The sequence below is a fragment of the Setaria italica genome, chromosome I, assembly GCF_000263155.2.
Source record: "Setaria italica strain Yugu1 chromosome I, Setaria_italica_v2.0, whole genome shotgun sequence".
Taxonomy (NCBI): Eukaryota; Viridiplantae; Streptophyta; class Magnoliopsida; order Poales; family Poaceae; genus Setaria; species Setaria italica.
The window spans coordinates 25,690,735-25,710,389 of NC_028450.1; the positions used below are offsets into that span (position 1 = coordinate 25,690,735).

Sequence of the window (19,655 nt, forward strand, 5' to 3'; positions counted from 1 at the left end):
GGGGATGGGGGCTCGCTCAGAGACGGCCGTGTGCTGCCGGAGTGGGTTTTGGGGCGGGCGAAGCGATCGCGGCGGGGCCCGCGCCGGATTCGGGCCACTTGGCGGCGGGGCCGGGCGGCCGCGGACCGCACGGCGAGGCGGTGCCCAGCTGCCCGCGCGCGCGCTACAGCTACAGGACAGGGGCGGCCGGAAATATCTGGGGAGAAAGCGCAGCGCAGGCCGCAGGGGAACGCGGGGTAAGTTTGCTTGCGGGCGAAGAGAGGCCGTGATATTTTCGGGCTGCGGCCGGGCGGCCGGCTCAGGTGGGGCGTGGGTCAGGTCGGGGGAGTGGGGCCCGCGTGTAAGCGGCCCGGCGCCGGGGCAGTTGTGGAAAGCGGTCGTCGTCGGTTCGCGTCACGAGCGCGTCAGCCGCGGCGGACGCCGACTCGCGGCGCTCCCAAACGATGAAACGAGCGCGGCAGGAACGGCCACGACCCAACGGTACGATCGGTTCTTGATATAAACCTGGTGGACGAATTGTGCACCGAGATCAGATGCAGTCACTACTGCAACTGCAAGTTAGTGACTGCACGCAATCTGGACCATCCATCTTCCCTGCCAATGGACTAGATCATCTGCTACAGTATCATACAGTGCCAAACAGTACCAGGATGAACAGTACGCGTACTGTGCGTGCAGAACAGTTCCGCTCCTCTGCTCTGGCGACTGCTTAAGTTGCAGTCATACCTGCAACTGCACGGGAACCATCTCATCTAATTGATTCCTGGAATTTTTCCCAGGTTTGTTAGGATCAGAAGAGTTCCCTCCCAATGTACACACGATTATTTTTTAAGAAAACAAGTCCAATTTCCATCCTATATATAGCTGAAGTCTAATTTTCAACCAACAACTATAAAATCAGGTAGGGAGGGCCATCCAACTATCAAAACCGGGCAAATTTAGCCCTTGGGTGGTTTTGAGGGTGGTTTCGCATTTTCTAGAAATTCAAAAAAATTATTCAATCAAAAAATTCATAATTGATTCATTTCAAATCAAAAAATATGAAGTTGGTACCAAAAGTTTTCTAAAAATGTAGTCTATTTGTTACTACTTTATTTAGAGTTGTTTACTTCATATTTGTTACTATTCCTAGTGTTTTATAGCTCCTAATAAAAAACAAGAACATGAACAACTAAGATTCAAATGATGCCAAATAAAACACCAACAGATAGGTTACATTTTCATAAATTTTTTAGCACCAAGTTGATATTTTTTCTGATTTGAAATAAATTATTTATGCATTTTTTAATTAGATCTAAACTTTTAAAATTTCTAGAAAATGCAAAACCACTCTTGAAACCACCCTAAGGGTCAAAATTGCCCAGTTTTAGCAGGTTGATGGCCCTCCATGTCCGATTTTGTACTTTAAATGTAGGTGTATTTATTCGAATCACTATCTCCCAATAATTTTGTAACTTCTTTGAAGAATCAAAAGTGGCAACCCCCTCCATAGATCATTGATAAAAGATGAAATCATCCATGTTCACCCTGATCTTTAAACAAGACGTGTTTCATTGTCCTTTGTTTTACTGTTCACATCTTGACTAATTTGCTCAAATATAAATTGAAACAGGTGCAATTGAATTTATTTGCAGAAAATATGAATGGTGAAACATTGAATAATAAAGTTAAAAGTACCAGTGAAAAAGGGAAGTCCTAAGATAAGCATCGGTGGAGGAGTGGAAACCACCTCAATATTGGCACATTCACTAGCATAGTAGCATCGAATTCATACGCGACCATAAAACGAGCAAGTAATTTTTTTATTTCCAAATAAGATACATCGGCCTAATAACGTTTGAACAGCCTAATAATTTATTTTAAAACTATTTAGGTTATCCTAACATTATATATTTATAATTTAGAAATGGAAGGAGTGCTCCGCAGCTACATCGGCGTTTTCAACGTGTAAGTTGGTTAATTTCATGTCTGTTCACTAGCGGAACTCTGCCTCTTCATCCGACACCTGGCGGGGGATAAAACAGCGGGATCTGCCTCTCGTCTGCAACAAGCGCTACAATAACTACAAATCAAACTTTTATGGTGGGCCTGCATAATGCTTTTGACTAGTATTCTTTAGCACAGTGATGCTTATACTAATTGCAAGAAAAAAAAAGTATCTTAAAGTATAGCATCAAGACAAAGAATCACGGTGAAAGCGAAAAAAAGGACATCATGCCTAATACTAGACTCATCCTGAACCTTGGAGAAGGTGGTTAGATTACAAGTGATGGGACTTGGGGGTGGGGAAGCCCCCAATGGATGTGCAGAAAGAAGACAGGAAAAGGTGGGACAGCCAAGCTTGATGACGCAAGGACTGACCCAAAGAGGAAACTACAACTGCACTACCGCTTTTTAATGAGTGGTAGACAACACTAGTTTTAGTAATTCCCTTTAACTATAGGATTAATAAAGTATTATGAATAAAATATAAGTACGTAGAAAACAGTTTATGGATTGTTAGTTACGTTTACCTTTCTATATCATACTCTTTGTTAGTGGCAGACAACACTAGTTCTAGTAAATTTCACTTAGCCACAGGAAAGTAATAGAGGTGAACTTTTTCTTCTTCTTATGTAAATACGTCTACTCTAGTTTGGGTGTGGTTCACTTTTTTAAAAAAGAAATATAGAGGTGGGCAAAGAAATAAATATTATGAATCACTTTTTTCCACTCTCTCTGCTCCGTCGACCAGTTTATGCACCTCATCCTATATATCATTGATATTATATAGATGTTTAGCACAATGATTGGGTAATTTAGGGCAAATCTAAATTTCTTTAGCATCTCAGCGATCTATAAAAATGATATATATGAAAATATCTCATGGGAAAAGGTAGGTCCTATTTAGTTCCAAGGTAGCTCTACTATTAGGGTCCTACCAATATCTCTCAAGAAATTGCAATTGTTCTTAGAGATTTTGGGCATCAAATTAATTTACTTTGCTCTAGGGAGTGTTTTCAAGAATCTCTTATGGGAAAGGGTTAAGGGTAGCCATTTTGGTCACAAGGTCATGCCATGGATATGCTCTGGCGATCTCTCTCGACAAACCGAGATTGTTATAAAGTTTTTATGCGCCTTGCCTAGTTTTAGAGGTACTCTAGAGTCTCTCTCAACAAATCACGGTTTTTCTAAAGGCTTTTTACAGCTTGCCTAGTTCTAGAAATACATTAGAAAAGTTAGCAAATCCACAGACATTTCAATTTATGATAGTCTCTGAGGATCTACTTGAACCTTGGCCATCAAAGCAGCCATAGATTGTTCAATCGTGTCAACCCATTTGTGACAAGTGTAATTTTGTAACTTTCTCAACAGGGAACAAGTGGCCGAAGCTAATGGTTTGAGGGTCCCGTCTGTTCTAAACAAAACCAGAATGCTCTAGAGGTGACATAATTTGCAAGTTGCAAAACACAATGCCCAGCTGGCGCGATCGCACTATTGAACTCTAACCGTTGCTTTTAGTTTTATTTTATCCTCAAATTTAACCCCTATCAGCTGCTGTTAGGACACTGTTCTCGCAAAAGGAGAAGAAAAGCAAGTGACATTTTGAAGTCGTTTGGGTCACACCCGCATTTTAAATCGGCCTCGGCCCCCCAAAGGATCGCCGCCTCCCTTTTGTCTAATACTCTAATTCACATCTCGTACAGGCCAAATTGCAAATGATTCAGCAGTGCTTAGATTTGGGCCCATTTTTTTCCCTTTAAGGCTATATGGGCCCATTTTTTCCCCTTTAACGTCAAATCAATATGCATTTTGATCTTAATTATATGCTCCATATGTGTCATTCAGTCCATTTAAAAAATAAAAACGTACTCCACCCAGTCGGTAATAGATGACGTTTCGACCAACTTGATTAGCTTGCTTCTTAGCTGAAACCTCCAGTTGGAAATGTCATGTATTTCCGACCAGACGTGGTAATAAGTGCAAGGGCAACCGGCTGTCCAATCAGCTCGAAAGCCGATGCCCACAAAAGGAAGGCAGATTGAACCAGCACATTATATATTGTTGAGAAAATTGCACTCTTTTTGAACAATTATTAGGAGGTGTTTGTTTTTTAGCACCTCCTAAAATTCCTGTCACATCGAATATTTAGATATTAATTAGGAGCATTAAACATAGGTTAATTACAAAACCAATTGCACATATGAAAACCAATCTGTTAAGCCTAATTAGTCCATGATTTGACAATGTGATGCTACAGTAAACATATGCTAATGATGGATTAATTAGGCTTAATAGATTCGTCTAGTGAATTAGCCTCCATCTGTGTAATTAGTTTTATAATTAGCTCATATTTAATTTTCTTAATTAGCCTCCGAATATTCGATATGACATATATTTTAGTATCCAAACACCCCTTTATGGCAAACCTTTTATTATCAATATCTGAAAAAATATCTTATCTAGATCATTATAAATGATTAGTGAAAAATGTCGTATATTCTTGACTACAGCCATACAGTAAAGCAAACAAATCACATGTGTGATCCACAGCAGAGGCTGATACTTTTCAGATGATGGAACAAGAAAATATTCCAGCCTGTCTATACATCAATCATTACAAAGTCACTGACATAATAAAGAGCTAAAATATATCAAGCAAACGTCCACCGCACGAAGCAAAGAATGATACCTATTCATAAAACTCTCTCGCGCCATACATTTTGCACCAGTTAAGATTCCACAGGGAGTAAATTTAGCGTGGCAAGGAGGTAGGAAATCAAGCGATGCCCAATAGTGAAGATCATGTTGGGACTAAACTGGTGGAATTTATTCAGAGCTTGTTCATTTTTCTATGTACATTACAATGTAGTATGGTTACATATCTTGTCATGAAAACCCACGCTGCTCTTGATGAATATGACCAGTGCAGCAATTTGTGTGATCTATACCCTGAATAAATTTCAGAATACAAACATAACTATAATAACCAGTGATCTATAACCTGAATAAATTTCAGAACACAAACATAACTATAATAACCAGAATCGGAATCTCTACGCCTAACAAGTAGGATAAGCCAGTCACCTTTGCTGGCTAAGATGTCAGAAGCTTGTGTCATCAGGACTGCAACTATTCCTCCGGTAGTTGATTGGGTGGCAGTGTCTTGATGAGTGGTTTCAGGGATTCCATGATACTGGCAAAAGAGGGTCGTCTCCAGGGTTCTCTGAGAATAAAAATAACACGATGCATCAAAATAACTTTGATCAATTGAGTTCTGAAAAGATAAGTAACAGCAAGTATGTTACTAGATACCTGACCCAGCAGGACTCAATTAGTGCTGCCACTTTTGGGTCGACGCTACTTGGAATCTCAAGCCTTCGTCCCTTGAAACCAACAGCTGCTACCACCTAGAGTGTTGTTCACGTAGAATGGAACATGATTCGCTCAATCCAGTATTTCTGAATCTAGAAAACACTCATGTGATGCATAAAACAAGGGATGCAAACCTGAGCTGGGTTTAAATTACTCCATGGCTGTTGCAATGTCATGAGCTCCCATAGGATAACACCAAAGCTATAAACATCAGACTTCTCATTTGATGGCTCATCACGTAGAACTTCTGGTGCCATCCACTCAGGCTGGATAAGACAGAAAAACATTTGACCACATGGGTTTGATTAACCAAAATAAAACATATGAAACGGAACAAATAAAAACTCAAAACTTACAGTCCCTGCTGCAGTCTTAGATGACAGAAAAGTGTTTGCCTTCAATCTGGAGAGACCAAAGTCACAGACCTGCAGAATTGCAAGGTTACTTTGGTTAAGTCCCAAGAGAAGATGTTCATTAGATAGGTAGCCAATGATTATATTAGAAAGCTGGCCATAAAAAATAAAATCAGCTTTATTCTAGTATATTTTTTTCCTCTGATGAAACCTAATCATAATAAACAGAATACGATAGCTTATAGCAGGAAGATTAGGAAACAAATGAGGAATCATCAGGTTTGAAATTTTAATACTACAATGTCATTTTAAGTAATTGAAGACAAATGCTGTCCTATTGAAAGAAAAAGAAAAACAGAAAGTTCATACTTTCACAGTATACTTTTTGTCAACCAGCAGGTTTGGTGACTTTAGGTCCCGGTGGACTATTGGAGGATTGCGCTTATGAAGATAATTCATCCCTTTTGCCTATACAAACAAGACCACACGGTAAAGAACATTAAAAAATGAGTTCCTTCAATTTCAATTGAAATGTCAACTTTCAGCTTTATGCGAAGCATAGATCAACTCATCATTCTTTTAAAAGTAAATTATGTATTGAAGAAAGTATCTATGGATTCATCCGCTGTTTCGAATAGGCATGCTGCCACAGCCCACATATAGCTGACTGAGGCTAGTGGCAGCAATGCAACTGCTGCTGCACAATTTTGGTGCTGTAGTGGTATAAGTATAACCGTTTCACAACCCTTTATGGTTGCTAACAGCTTACCATATGTAGCCATGCTTCAGTCCAATACATTTCAGATTTCATATATGATCCTTTTGTTATATATTCTGACCATATTCCATTTTGAATTATTACCCACGGACTTCAGATATAAAAAATGAAATTGATAGCTATGCGAACCTAACCAAGACCATGCAATCTGATTGTCATTATAAAACCACATTTTCCCATGTAGCCACAGTTCCACTAGATGCTATTTGCAAATAATTTTTACCACATCGAAAGCCATACTCAAGCGCCGCCGCTCATCCAGATTCTCCCTTGCACTATGCCTGTGTAAAAGCCTGTACAGGCTACCTCTGCACAAAGAAAATAAACGGATTAAGTCCTGCAGTCTTAAGATTACTTGTAAGAGCGCAACATATGGTATATTTGAAGTTAGCACACCTTGATAGGTATTCAGTCACAATTGAAAGGTTAGGTGGTTGAGTAACAGCACCCATAAGAAGAACAATGTTTGGATGTCGCAAACTTCTCATAATTGCAACCTACAAAGGAGAATTCCCAACACAGTAAATGGCAAACAAACATCTTATTACTACATCAATGTACATTTATGATTCTTCAATGAGGCAACAGCTTAAGCATTCAATATTCAAAGAACACACTGGACATTAGTTTCAAAGGAGAAAATTATTCTGAAATTCCGAATAAGCATCTAGTCATACGTAGGGTATATCGCACAATCTATTTATATTGGGACACATTCAGAATGCTGTTTCTGACATCTTAATCGGTTCTGTTAGCTGCAGAGATAGCCATGAAGTCCAATGCGAATTATGCGATTCAAATGTATGCAAGATGCAGTCTTGCCCTCTCATACCTCTCTCAGAAATTCTTTGAGACGCTCTGGGTGGAAGTCCTGCTCCATTAGGATCTTTACAGCAACATCCTGAGTTACAAAGTAATCATGTTAATATAATTCTTCCACCCTTGTCTGATTTAATGAGAAAAAAAGGTTTTTGGTGTCCTGAATGCTAAAATGATGGCTAATAGCAGCTGAAACATCAGGAATATCTAAGTTTGTAACCAACATAATTAACATGTTCCATATAAAATACTGTGTTTATGTCTTTACAGAGATATAGAGAATATCCATTAACCCCAACTGCAACGCCATGCTTGTGATAAGTGACAAAAATACATACCGAGCCATTCCAATCTGCACGGTGCACAGTACCAAAAGAACCTGGAAGTTTCTCTCATTAGTATAAATACAAAAACATTTAAATTTTGATGAAGAGGACTTTGTACATGTTTTTTATTGTCAAGACATGCCCTTGTAGGAATACAGGACGTGAAAACCTCAACTCAGCTGAAGTGCTAAATTTTGGCCAAAAGAGTTGCATAATGCAATAGAAAACTGCATGTTATTATACTGTAACAAGGAGAATAAAACCTAAATACAGATGGTAAGTACATAATTTTACAGGAGACACACCTGCACCAATTTTTTCTTTCAAAACAAGCTCGCTCCATGGGATGATCAAGTCTTCTATGTCAAGAGACATATCACTAAAGGGATCACTTAGTCCAGACTGAGTATCCTCTGGGAAACTGAAAAAGATTTTAATATAATCAACTTTGGATGACAAAAAAAAAAAACCTTTCCTTTTAGACAGAAATCTGAGCTGCCTACCTCCTTTGCATCATAAAATTTTCATCTTGACTACCAAGTTGTGCACCAGCATTAAGATGAGGAAAGGTAGCTTGACAATCACTGTTTGTTCCATGTGATGTGTTTGGACCCAGATTTGATCCCATAGCCTCATCTAAGTCGATAACTGTTCCTAAAATAATAAAATATATATCAGATGACATTTCCAAGAGATCCTGAATCTTACATTGTTCAGTGTGCAGAAAGATACCAGCTGCTGGATCACTGAACATGAGATTTAGCGATTGACAATCAAGGAAATATTGCTTGGCCAACGATTTGAAATTGTCGGCAATATCAACTGAGTTATGTTTTGGTGGGCGCAATGGTGAAGAAACCGAGATAGATGACAGTCCATTCAAGAGGGAGTCTGGTTCAGATAAGAATCCTGGGTTCCCTATCAAATCAATTAGATATTCCCTGTCATCAGGAAATAAATTAAAGGAAGAACTGATTAAGCACCATTTACATCTTCCAATAGCTGGAATATAAACAGAATTAAACAATGAATAGCTAACTTCAGTTAAAAAATGCAGAATATCCCTCTATATTTCTTTTGTAGAATGCATAGCCCACTGTGCTTTTGTATTCACATTCTCATCAAAAATTTAAAGCAGTTTAGAACGAGTATGATACTATCAGCATACCAGCTTCATGCTTATGTATCTCTGCAAAATCAGTTATAAGTGAGTGCGCGTGCATGTATGTCAGCATCTGTTGTGTCTGGACTTTTTTTCTCGACCACGCAGGAGAGCTGCGTATCGATATATTAAGAAGAGAAGGGTTAAAGAAACACAAAGTTACAGCACAGGTTGTGTCTGGACTATGTTTCACAAAAGAAAGTTATAGGGGAGAGGCATTATGTATATCATTTAGATCATAATTTTAAATATTTTCAGATATATTTGACGAGAAGTATCACCATGTGCGCAAGAACAGGATAACTTTCACTTAAACTATTTTGTATCCTCATCTTTGTAAACCAAATGTAGAGTTTTTGTCAAGATAGAAACCTGTCATGGCCAAAGCGCACCAAGCAAGATGTGGCTGCACCAGCTTTGCAGTACTTGCATCCCTTCACAATGCGACAGGGGAGATTGATGGAGTCCGCCAGGGTCTTTTTGTTATATGGCAAAGATACGAAGACAGGATCAGTGGAAGAAAACGAAATAGGAACAAATAGGGTGATGAAAAATGAAATGGTGAAGTATACAAAATGGATACAAGATACTTCAAGGTGGGCATCTTTTCAGCTATAAAAGGATCAATATAATTTGATTAACAATAACAATAAGAGCTTTTACAGAGAGAGCAAGGATGACACACAAGATCTGTTAAAATCTTAAGGCAAAGGAATAATAGCAACTCCATCACAGAAAAGAACAATTTCCTCCCAATATCCCATAAACTCTTGCAAGTGGAGATGAAGAATGTAACGAAATGTCAACATCTATTCAGCACACAATCTATAAGCACAAAACAAGATCACCTTGAACAGTAACGCTCGGTGGCAGCAAAAGCCAATTGATAACTTTCCAATTGGAAGGACAACAGACCCTGAGCTAATCTTCAGGAACCCAACAGTCTCTCTCCACCGGGGACCCAACTCGTGTTCCTCAGTAGCTGCTACTGATCCCCTTCAACGGAAATGTGCCCGTAAGATAGACAGCAAGTGTACCAATACCAAATGAGACGGGCAGTTGCATTACTCACCCCATCCTTGCGGACACAAAGCCAGCGAGTCGAGTGGCAATCTCCTTGGAGTCGGCACGGTTCCGAGAAACATCCATTGCCATGCTTATCAGCTGCCTCAGCTCATAGTCCGCCACTTTATCTACGATGACGGCCTCAATGGCAGACTCGGTGGGATTGACAGCCTTGAGAGACTCGATGGAGGGGACGCGGCCGCCGTCGTGCACGTCGTTGCAGAGCGTCCATATGAAGGGATCCATCCCCTGGATGAGGTAGAAGCCGTCCGGGACCTTGTCGGAGTAGGACAAGCTGCCATTGACCTGCGCACGACGCGGTGGTGACTCGGATCACTCAGGCATTCGCTACATTACCGACAGCGATGTGGTAACTGAAAGAGGGAGAGAGATGTGCGGACCCAGAATCGGTGGGAGAGGGATTGGGGCGACGCAATGTGCTGGAGGTGGTGGTCGGCGGCGGCGGTGGATGAAGACGAGTCGAGGAAGTTGGGGTCCGCCGCGGAGGAGGCCTCGGAGCAGAGGCGGAGCGCGAGGGCGAGCTGGAGGTGGTAGGCCTCCTCCGCCTGCTGCGCCCAGCTCTTGCTGCTGCTGCTCGGCGGCGGCCGGTCCGCGTCGCCCCTGTCCCTGTACTCGGCCGCCGCGTTGGCGAGGGTGGAAGCCGTGGAGGACCCCTCGCCGTCGTCGCCCCCGACGCTGCTCCCGCTGGACTGCCGCTGCAGCAGCAGCCAGTCCGCGACGCCGAGCTGGGGGCCGCCGTTATTCCTCTGCTGCGCCGGCTGCTGCTGCTGGAACGGCGGTCTGACTGAGGCGACGGCCGCGTCGAGCGAGGCGGGCCCCCCGTCGTCGTCGGACGCGGGGGCGGGAGGGCAGTGCGGCGAGCAGCCGTCGTTGTTGCCGACGCTGGCGGGCGGGGAGGAGGCGAGGAGCGCGTACGACGCCCCCGCGGCGCGCGGGGCGAAGGCCGGTCGTCGATCGCCCGCCGCCGCGTGCGGCCACTTCGCGTCCTTCATCACCACCTCGCGCGGCGCGCGGGGCGCAGGTCGGTCGTCGATCTGTCGATCGCTGGTGGTGTGCGGGCGCTGCCTGTGCTTTTTGCTAGCCTTTTTACGAGTAGCTCGCATGTGAGGGGCGGCGGACGCTGACTTGCGGATGGACGGAGGGAGGACTGGTGGGGTGCCCCGTGGGGACTGCGGAGTCGCGTCGAGGAGCGGCTGCCGGGTGGAGCGCAGCGCAGGGCACGCGGCGGCGCGTGCGGCGCGCGTGGGATTTCTCGGAGGAGCATGTCGAAAGGGAAGAGGAGGGGGCCCGCCTTGGGCGGCGGCGGGGCCGGGCGATGCGGCAGGTGGACACGGGCACACGGCGGGGAGTGGGCTAGCGGGAGTGCCCATCATCAACGGAACCGTCAGGTGCATGCATCGTCCGCCGTGTTCCAAGCCCCCGCCACTTGCACTTGCCAACCGGTCCGGGCGGGCGGTGAGCGATCCGTGGCACTATGTCCGACGTGGATCTGCTGCACGTATATTAACTTTGTCCATCCCGCCCCTAACGTAAAAGTTACCTTGATTTAGTCCCTCCTTCTATTGATACCGGATCAATTTAATCCTTAAGCAGATTCACGCTCGGTTTTGCCTACGTGGCGTGATTTTGACCGGTGTCAAACTCGTTTGGGTGTGTGACGTAGTAGGTTTGTGCCTGAGCTGAGCTGTTTTGCTTTGTCACTGCTTAACACGTAGAAACGGCTTGAGCAAGCCATCACCAAGCCGAGGCACATCGCCTCAACTCCTACGAGATGTGAGCCGCCCAAGTACCACATCCCATTGCACCCATCTCTCCCTGCTTGGTTCTGTTCTTCGCTCGTGGTTGCTCATCGTCTCCACCATCAAAGGAACTGGACCATGGGAACGACGCCGATGGATCGTGGACTACAGCAGGATTGAGGTGAGTGATCCGAAATTTAGGTGCCGATTTTTCTGCAATATTGGATGACAGTCAGCTAGGATTGTTAATACATGGTGGGTAGGGCAAGTTCTTCATGAGATAGATTATTAATTGAGATTATGTAGGGTTCCAAATGCATGGTGGGTAGGCTAATTTGTTGGAGGGATGGATTGACTGAGATTCTTTTGCAAATTTGCCATCCTAGTTATCACGAATGTAGTCCGTAGAGATTCAAATTCAGTTTCGTCAGTAACACATTCTTTAGTTTTGTCGGTCTTCATATGGCCATCGATATGGCCATCGACTAACCACAAGCCTTGCTCTTAGTTAGCTCCTAAACTTGTTAGCTTTCCTTAATGTAATCATTGATTCCAATTTCTCGAATTGCTAACATCAATAGTGGAGTTACTTGATGGTAAGTGAATTTTAATGCATGTAGATGCCAATTACTCGATCGACTTAAATTACATGTATGTGCACATGCATTATTTCTTCAAAGTACATTATTTGGTACAGCCTGTAGGTTTATTTGGATGATTAGTGATCTTTCCTGAATCTTGTATGCTACTTCATACTATGATACTAGTGTCATTGGTACTACTATATCTTCTTCTTCCTTTTTTGGCAGCCAAAGCTGATAAACATTGCCAAACTAATATTAGACTAGACTAAGTTCTTGATCAATAGCAAACTGAGTAGAGTAACTACAATATTCTGTTTTTTTGTGTTGCCTTGTTTCTTGTTCACTTTTGTTCTGTTTTTTGTTGTTGCCTTGTTTCTCTACTAACTATGATGGGTTTGTTGTGCCAGGTTAGTAAGAGAAGAAAGAATGCAACTACTAAATGCTGCAAGTGAAAAGTGTTTGAGAGTAACTACAATATTCCATGTATGTTGGCCTTAAGGTTTCATTGTGGACATGGTTCTCATCGTTATCTTTGAGTGGCAATATTACTTAAACAATTAATAGACCGGAGCACATACAAAGGAAGAAGTCAACCAAAACCGTTAACCAAAAGTTTTAAAGTTGCGATCATTTTACCATTTTCCCACTTATGTACGTGTTAGGCCTCATATTAATATGATAGCTATTGGTGAAAATGACAACCGAAGGCTATCAACTGAAAGTGATAGTGTTTTGGAAGCCAAAATATGAAGCCGTGAACTGACAGTGACTTAGGTTTAGAAACTGTGATTTGTTTTGTGATATTTTGAACTTCTATACATCCCTCCTAAGTGTTTGGTAGCTTTGGTGTGCTGTCTAAGAGTGTTAACCTGATAGCACTAAAATACTGCATGTTTTCCTATTTCTACTGACGGCACTACAATGATGTTTCACAAGTGTATTAGAAATTAAGAAGTTATGTATCTGTTTGGCAATTTCTAAATGCAAAAGGAATAATGGTGCTTTTTCATTGGTTTTGTGTGGCTCTTTGTAAATGCAAAATAATGTAGAATAGCTAAGATTGGTTGGTCAGTTACTCAGTTTGTCCTTGTTTGCCTTTTTATTGCAGCTGCACGTTAGCATGAGCCTGCTCGGTTGAGCCTCCAGTTTACAAGTTACAACTAACGAGATGCATCCACGGTTGTGAGCCCGTGATACCAGGCTCGGCTCGGACGGTGAGCAAGTGACGGATGGGCGCTGGCTAGTTCAGACGTGCGACAACGCTTCGGCTCCGATCGGCTTGGCTTGGGACACAACGTGCAGCGTTTCCACGTCACACTATTAGCCTCCAGATTACATGGCGGTCAAAACGATTAGAGACCGGTTAAAACCATGCCACTTAGGCAAAATCAAATGTGGATCCTGTTTAGGGGTTAAATCGATCCGGTATCAATAGAACGAGGGACTAAATTAAGCCAACTTTTACGTTAGAGGATGTAACAACCTAGCTTAATTAAGCCATGTTTAAATCTTAAATAAAGTTATTAGCACTTAAAGAAGAACTTTGACAGTGATGAAGACAAGTGAAAAGATACTTTTGCCCCTCACAAGATAAACCGCTATTTAAACAGTAACTTAAATTTTTGCTTAAGAACTTAAAAATTAGTCCAACTAAGAGTTGTAGAACTCAACTTTCCCAACAACTTTTATTTTGGTGTTTTTCTTGAATATGAGCAGAATCTCTTCAAAAACTTAAAATTTGAATCTGTGTTAAATTAAGAAAAACAGTTGAAGTCCCGACTTTGGGGCTCTTTATTTTGAAATGTCCAATATAAACTCAAGCTGAGCCCTATACTAAAGTTTTTATCAAAGGAGTAAGTTCTAAATCAGCCCCGAAATCCTTCAAAATTGAGGTCAAAGTCACCTAGTTTGGTCAACTCAGTCCAAGATTGCAATCTAGACTAAGTTTAGAAATTAGATCAAACCTACATCTTGGCACGAACTTATATCTCAAAAGTTGAATCAAACATCAAAAAAATCCTTTATAAGAGTTTGAGAACTAAGCTTATACAACAACTTTGTCAATTGGAATCTAGTCCAATTCGCCTCTGAAGCTTTTCAAAACTGAAGCTCAAATCAGCCAAACACCTTAAAAATAGCCAGGCCGCGGATTTCCTCTAAGTCCGAAAAACCAGCGTTCCTCCAAACTTTGGAACTTTGTATCTCCGAATCTATCACGAATTTGAACTTGGTTCAATTTCAAAAGTTGGACTTTGGTCTGAGAACTACACTTTTGAAAAGGGAGTTAATGCTGTGCGGTTCAAGATTTGGGAGATCTCGCGCTTAGAAATCGGCCCGGCGAAACGATCCCACGGATCCCTTGGCCAGAGCGTGCCCACGCACGCGCGCGTCGCGCCTCGCTCGCCGCCCGCTGCATGGACGCCGCTCACCGGCGCAGCGCTTTCGCCGGTCTCCAGCCGCGATAGGAAGGCGCGCGCCTTCCCGCACCCAGTGAGTGCGCGGTCGCCCTACCCTGCCTGTGCCGCGCCCCGCTCCGCCCAAGGGCACGCCCCACCGCTGCTCTGTCGAATGCGCGCCCCCACACCCGCCTGCTAGAGCGCCGCCACCTCCGCCAATCGCCGCCCTGACCGTGACAACTCCTCCCCACCTTGCCAGTGACGCGTCCTGGCAAAGCCGATGTCGCTGCGCACGCCTACTCGTTTCGCCCGCACCTGCACGCCTCGCCTGTCGCGCCACCCTCTCCCCTCTGTCCGCCAATGGCGTCGCCGCCATTAATGGCCGCATCAGCGCCCCAACTCCCCTCCGGTCCCACCTGCCAGAGCCACGGCCCTGCCTCGTTCGCCGCTCCACCCTAGCCCTATAAATGGAAGCCCAGCACTGTCGGTGCCCTTTCCCCGCTCGCCCTTGCCTCACCGAAGCTCCCCTGTCCTCACTCTCCGCTTCCGTCGCTCGGTCCTCCATGGAGCCCCCACCTCTGCTCAACCCCGCACCTCGCCGACACCACCAGCCGCTTCGCCTATTTCTCGCGCAGGTCTAGAGCCTGCTTGTTGCCCACGATGAGTGCCACCGCCGCCGGAACACCGCCACCCTTAGCCACCGCCGCCGCACGCTATCCGCCGCCACGTTCTACCTCGACCGAGCCTCCCCGTCACCCCCAACTGCTTCAAACCGGCCCAAGGTGAGCCCATAAGCCTTCCCGGCCCCTTACCACCCCAAGGCCGCCAGCGAGTCGTCGGAATTTTGGCCGACCGCCGCCGCCCACACCCAAGGACCCGATTGCGATTGAGAAAATCAAATTAGGGGTTTTAGTGCAAAAACCAGGGGCCTTTGCGCATTTAAACCGTAGACCCAGGGACCAGACCGTAAGTTTCCCGCGGTTTATCTTTTTATATCGGCTGAATATATGTTTAACTTTGAAAATTCACCAAAACTCATAGAAAATTAGAAAAATGTCAAACCAATTTTGCAAGGCTCAATATAAAGTGTAGTTTTTAATAAAAATACTTTTGGGACATGTCACTTCTAGAATTAATGTTATGTGTTTTAATTCTTATTTAAGCTATTTAAATCATAACAAATCATAGAAAAATGCTAAAAAGTTAAATCCAACCCTCAAGTGTTTGTTTCAGATAGTAGAAGCTTGGAAAAATGATTTGGAGCCCAGATCAGTCGTTTAATTCTCTATTTAGTTTTGCCATGGAAATCTAAGCTTATTTTTGCCTTTTTGCATAATAATTAAACCAGAAATGATAAAAATATGAAACATTTTGGAATAAGTCAGTGGTATAATATCATTTGCGGAAAAATATGGAACTGACCAGAAACAGAAAGACAAATCACCTTCCTGTTTAGGGAAGAATAAATATGGTAAATGTATAGAAAAAATGCCCTTCACTAAAAATTGTGAAAAATTCATCAAAGGATCTGTATCACCCCTATAACTCACTGTTAAACTTTCATGACCAATTTCATTATGGTTTCTATTATAAAATATTTGAGCATATGCTACCTTAAGGTATTAAAGATAATATTGGAAGAGGTACAAAAGAACATTCATAAATAAGATAACTTTCTAATCTAAAGTTTAATAAAGTAAGTGTTTATATGTACACAATCGTCATCAAAACAACCCCAGACTTGTACCACACCCCACCTTCCTTATGCAAATAAAGAAGGTGTAGAACCTTGTTTAGGTGAATGTGGCCCTTATATAACTTCTTCTTCAGTACTAACTCGTGTTTTGCATCCTATGAGAAAGTTTGGGATTTTAACTTGATGCATTGCATTCGTGTAGAGCTGAACCTCGCTGACGGGACTTACGAGCTTCACCCGGCGCAAAAAGGAGCCGTAGTCGATCTGCAGCCCATCGGAGCCGAGCCCGAGCAAGCCGAAGACCCGTTTGCTACCTCCCCGCGTGAAGGCAAGCCCCGGAGCATAAATTCCTATCTTTAACTACTTGCAACATATTTAAATGTTTGATTGTGCATTTACGTTTATAGGAATTGCTTGAAACCGTAGATGTATGAATTAGTGTCCTTTGACCTGAACACTAGTATGATAGGCCGAGTAGTTGCAATGCTTAATAGGACTCGATAAAAGTCGAGTGATTTTCTATCACTCGCGAGTTATAGGAGTTGATTGCTTTACTTATGTTGTAACTATAAGGATGATGGACGGGGTCGGGCTTATGTTTGGTACTCGGTGGTTTGCCCCATCTGTCTACATGAAATTGGACTAAAGTCGAGATGTGATAGTGTTCGTGATCAAGTGTTTGAAAGTACTAATCTCATACCTAGTATGGGATAGGGAAGCCTAGTACTTGATTGAACTGGAACGTGAGCGGATCGTTCCACTGTCTCCGGAACGGAGTTCCCTTGCGGCCGCATGTGGTGACAAGTGTGGTCATAGGACGGCAGAGGCCGGGTCTTTGGAGCCATGTACCAAGAGAAGTGGGCCTGACACGGGTCTAGGAATTGATGGGGACGGGTGACAAATGAAGCGACCCTTCGTGGTGCGCGGATGTCGTGGGATTAGGTTCGCCATGCATGGTTAAGAAATTCGAATCAATTCGTCTGCCTCTCACAGTTTGGGATTACTTGATCGCTATGGTACACTGAGTAAAAATGAAAGATGATGATGATCTAATATGGTTATCTGCACTAATTGTTTGGAAACGATGCTTGTTTAGTATAGCTGTTAACTTAGACTGGTAAATGAACGTAGAATTTGTGACTAAAATATGAAAGTAAGGATCTACACTAGTTGCTTTTGGCAAAAACAAACCCCTCTAGCCAAAAAAGCTTGCATGTCTAGGTATTGGTGGAATAGTACTACCGGTCGGTTAAGTCTTGTTGAGCGTAGTCGCTCAGCCTTGTTGTGGCATATCTCTTTCAGGTGATGCTGACGCCGCTGAGCTTGCTGCAAGTGGCACTTGGCCGCCCCAGCTTCCTCCTAGGTGGACGGTCGAGTGGGATCCCTCCTCGGACGACGAGGATCGGGATCATTGATGTCATGATCAGCTTCGTCATGATATCCGGCAACGACGTTAGCTTCTGCCTATTTATTTTTGCTGCTTGAAACTCTGCAAACTATGTTTGAATTTCGAACTCGATGTTGTAATAATTTGATGCACTTATTTAATCTAAATGGACTATTGTAATCTCTGAAACCACTCACCTTTGTGTGAGCTCTGCTTTTCTCGATCCTGAGTTAAGTGGTTTATCGGATGAAATCCGACGGACGACCAAGTTCAACTTGTTTAAAGTACATGATCGCGTGTTAAGCGACTTAAGTGTGCTTTAGCTATGTTAATTTAGGCAATTCCACCACAGGGATGGACAAAGTGAACAGGGAGGGGCTTTTTCCTATTATTTTATCCGATTCTCTTGACTAGTGGCACAATTTTTAAAAACTAAACCTGAATATAATTTGACTAGTTTTTTCCTTAAGCTTTATAAAGTTTGACCTTGCCCGTTCTTATACGCCCTGTGTAAAGAAAAGAGATGATATGATATTTGAGCAATATTTATTGAAATAGCATCACATAAGTGTACCTAATACAGCCGATTAATAACGGGAAAGACAATCCAATTCTGTAGAAAATCACCCAGCTTTTGTACCTCCGAACTATGTGAAACGGAGAGATTATTTTATCACTATTACGATATCTTGTTCACCTCCAATATTCTTTCTTATATGTAATTCGAAGATTATATGTTTAAGATTACTAAAACTTTAGTTCATGGATCTCCACATGATTATTCAGTAAATTTAGAGGTTTTTTTAGATAAGTTCACAGTTTTATCAACAGTGGGTGGATTTTTTTTTGGGCTGAAGTTCTAATCCTAGCCTAGACCGGAAATGGCCCAAAGCACATAGGCTGTTGTAAACCAGCCCAGATATCTTGGCAAATCCAATGGGCCAGGTCCAAATGCATGTTTTCTCAGGATTTCACATTTCAGATCGAAGAAAAAGTCTAGGATTTCACTTTTTATTCCGTTATTAAGCTAGATAGAACACATATATTGAAACGTTTCCATGATTTCATCCAAAAAAATGGAGGACAAAGGCCAGCAATTTCAATTTGATTGTCTCTAGCGCTCTACCTAGCTTAATAACGGAATAAAAAGTCTACGATTTTACATTTCAGATCGAAGAAAAGGCATCGCTCTCAGTGTCGAGTCTACCTTGTCGTGCGCCGTACTTGAAAGTTTAATTTCCAACAACCTCGGTAACGAACTAACGATGCGACTGACAAAACGTTTGGTGATATAAAGCAAGTCAAAAACCTCCGCGGGCGCGTGATTAACATTTAACACCGCTTTACCTAAAAAAAACATTTAACACCGCTTTACCTAAAAAAAACATTTAACACCGCTGACATTGAGCAGAGGATCTTCACGTACAGAAAATTGTCCGGAAGATGTCAACATGTGAGGAAGTGCACCGATTGAAAATGGAAAGGATGTTAAAAAAAACACTGGAATTGCTAACGTTCACAGGCCTTTTCTAATAAGCGGATTCTGCACAATCACTAATCGTGTCAAACAGAACCAGTACACCACAACATTTTGCTCAACGTGCCAGTGGGGAAGAGCTAACCCGTCACATCGGATGTTTGATACTCATTAGGAATATTAAATATAGGTTAATTACAAAACTAATTGCATAGATGGAGTCTAATTCGCGAGACGAATCTATTAAGCCTAATTAGTCCGTGATTTGACAATGTGGTGCTACAGTAACCATTTACTAATGATGGATTAATTAGGTTTAATAAATTCGTCTCGCGAATTAGACTCCATCTATGCAATTAGTTTTGTAATTAACCTATATTTAATATTCCTAATGAGTATCAAACATCCGATGTGACGGGTTAGCTCTTCCCCACTGGCACGTTGAGCAAAATGTTGTGGTGTACTGGTTCTGTTAGGCGAGTACGGGTACTCAACAC

At 42.8% G+C, this 19,655-nt stretch overlaps 1 protein-coding gene across 3 annotated transcripts; it reads right to left on the minus strand.

Moving 5' to 3' along the window:
• Window positions 1–4,523: 4,523 nt before the first annotated feature.
• Window positions 4,524–11,264, minus strand: LOC101772325 (serine/threonine-protein kinase CTR1). 3 transcript variants are annotated; one of them, XM_004952566.3, is made up of 17 exons: window positions 10,260–11,264; window positions 9,866–10,164; window positions 9,642–9,789; window positions 9,166–9,269; window positions 8,364–8,572; window positions 8,135–8,285; window positions 7,937–8,052; window positions 7,644–7,684; window positions 7,319–7,387; window positions 6,883–6,983; window positions 6,710–6,794; window positions 6,078–6,176; window positions 5,712–5,780; window positions 5,490–5,621; window positions 5,296–5,390; window positions 5,068–5,206; window positions 4,524–4,932 (listed from the first exon to the last, which is right to left on the minus strand). In XM_004952566.3, exons 1-16 carry the CDS (start codon window positions 11,250–11,252, stop codon window positions 5,113–5,115), a joined length of 2,805 nt encoding a protein of 934 aa, XP_004952623.2. In that variant the 5' UTR covers window positions 11,253–11,264; the 3' UTR covers window positions 4,524–4,932; window positions 5,068–5,112. The 3 variants fall into 3 exon arrangements, 2 of the variants coding, with proteins under 2 accessions (XP_004952623.2, XP_022679111.1); XM_022823376.1 differs by having other exon boundaries at window positions 4,524–5,206; XR_002675971.1 differs by lacking the exons at window positions 4,524–4,932; window positions 5,068–5,206; window positions 5,296–5,390; window positions 5,490–5,621 and having other exon boundaries at window positions 6,727–6,794.
• Window positions 11,265–19,655: the final 8,391 nt, after the last annotated feature.

What these genes read in the sequence shown, in the direction of transcription:
- LOC101772325 (XM_004952566.3), bottom strand. Translation starts at nt 11,252, where the DNA reads ATGATGGGCACTCCCGCTAGCCCACTCCCCGCCGTGTGCCCGTGTCCA. An exon ending in TGAGTATGGCTTTCGATGTG is followed by an intron (nt 6,177 to 6,709) that starts GTAAAAATTATT and finishes TTGTTTGTATAG; the next exon opens with GCAAAAGGGATGAATTATCT. An exon ending in CTAAGACTGCAGCAGGGACT is followed by an intron (nt 5,622 to 5,711) that starts GTAAGTTTTGAG and finishes TGTCTTATCCAG; the next exon opens with CCTGAGTGGATGGCACCAGA.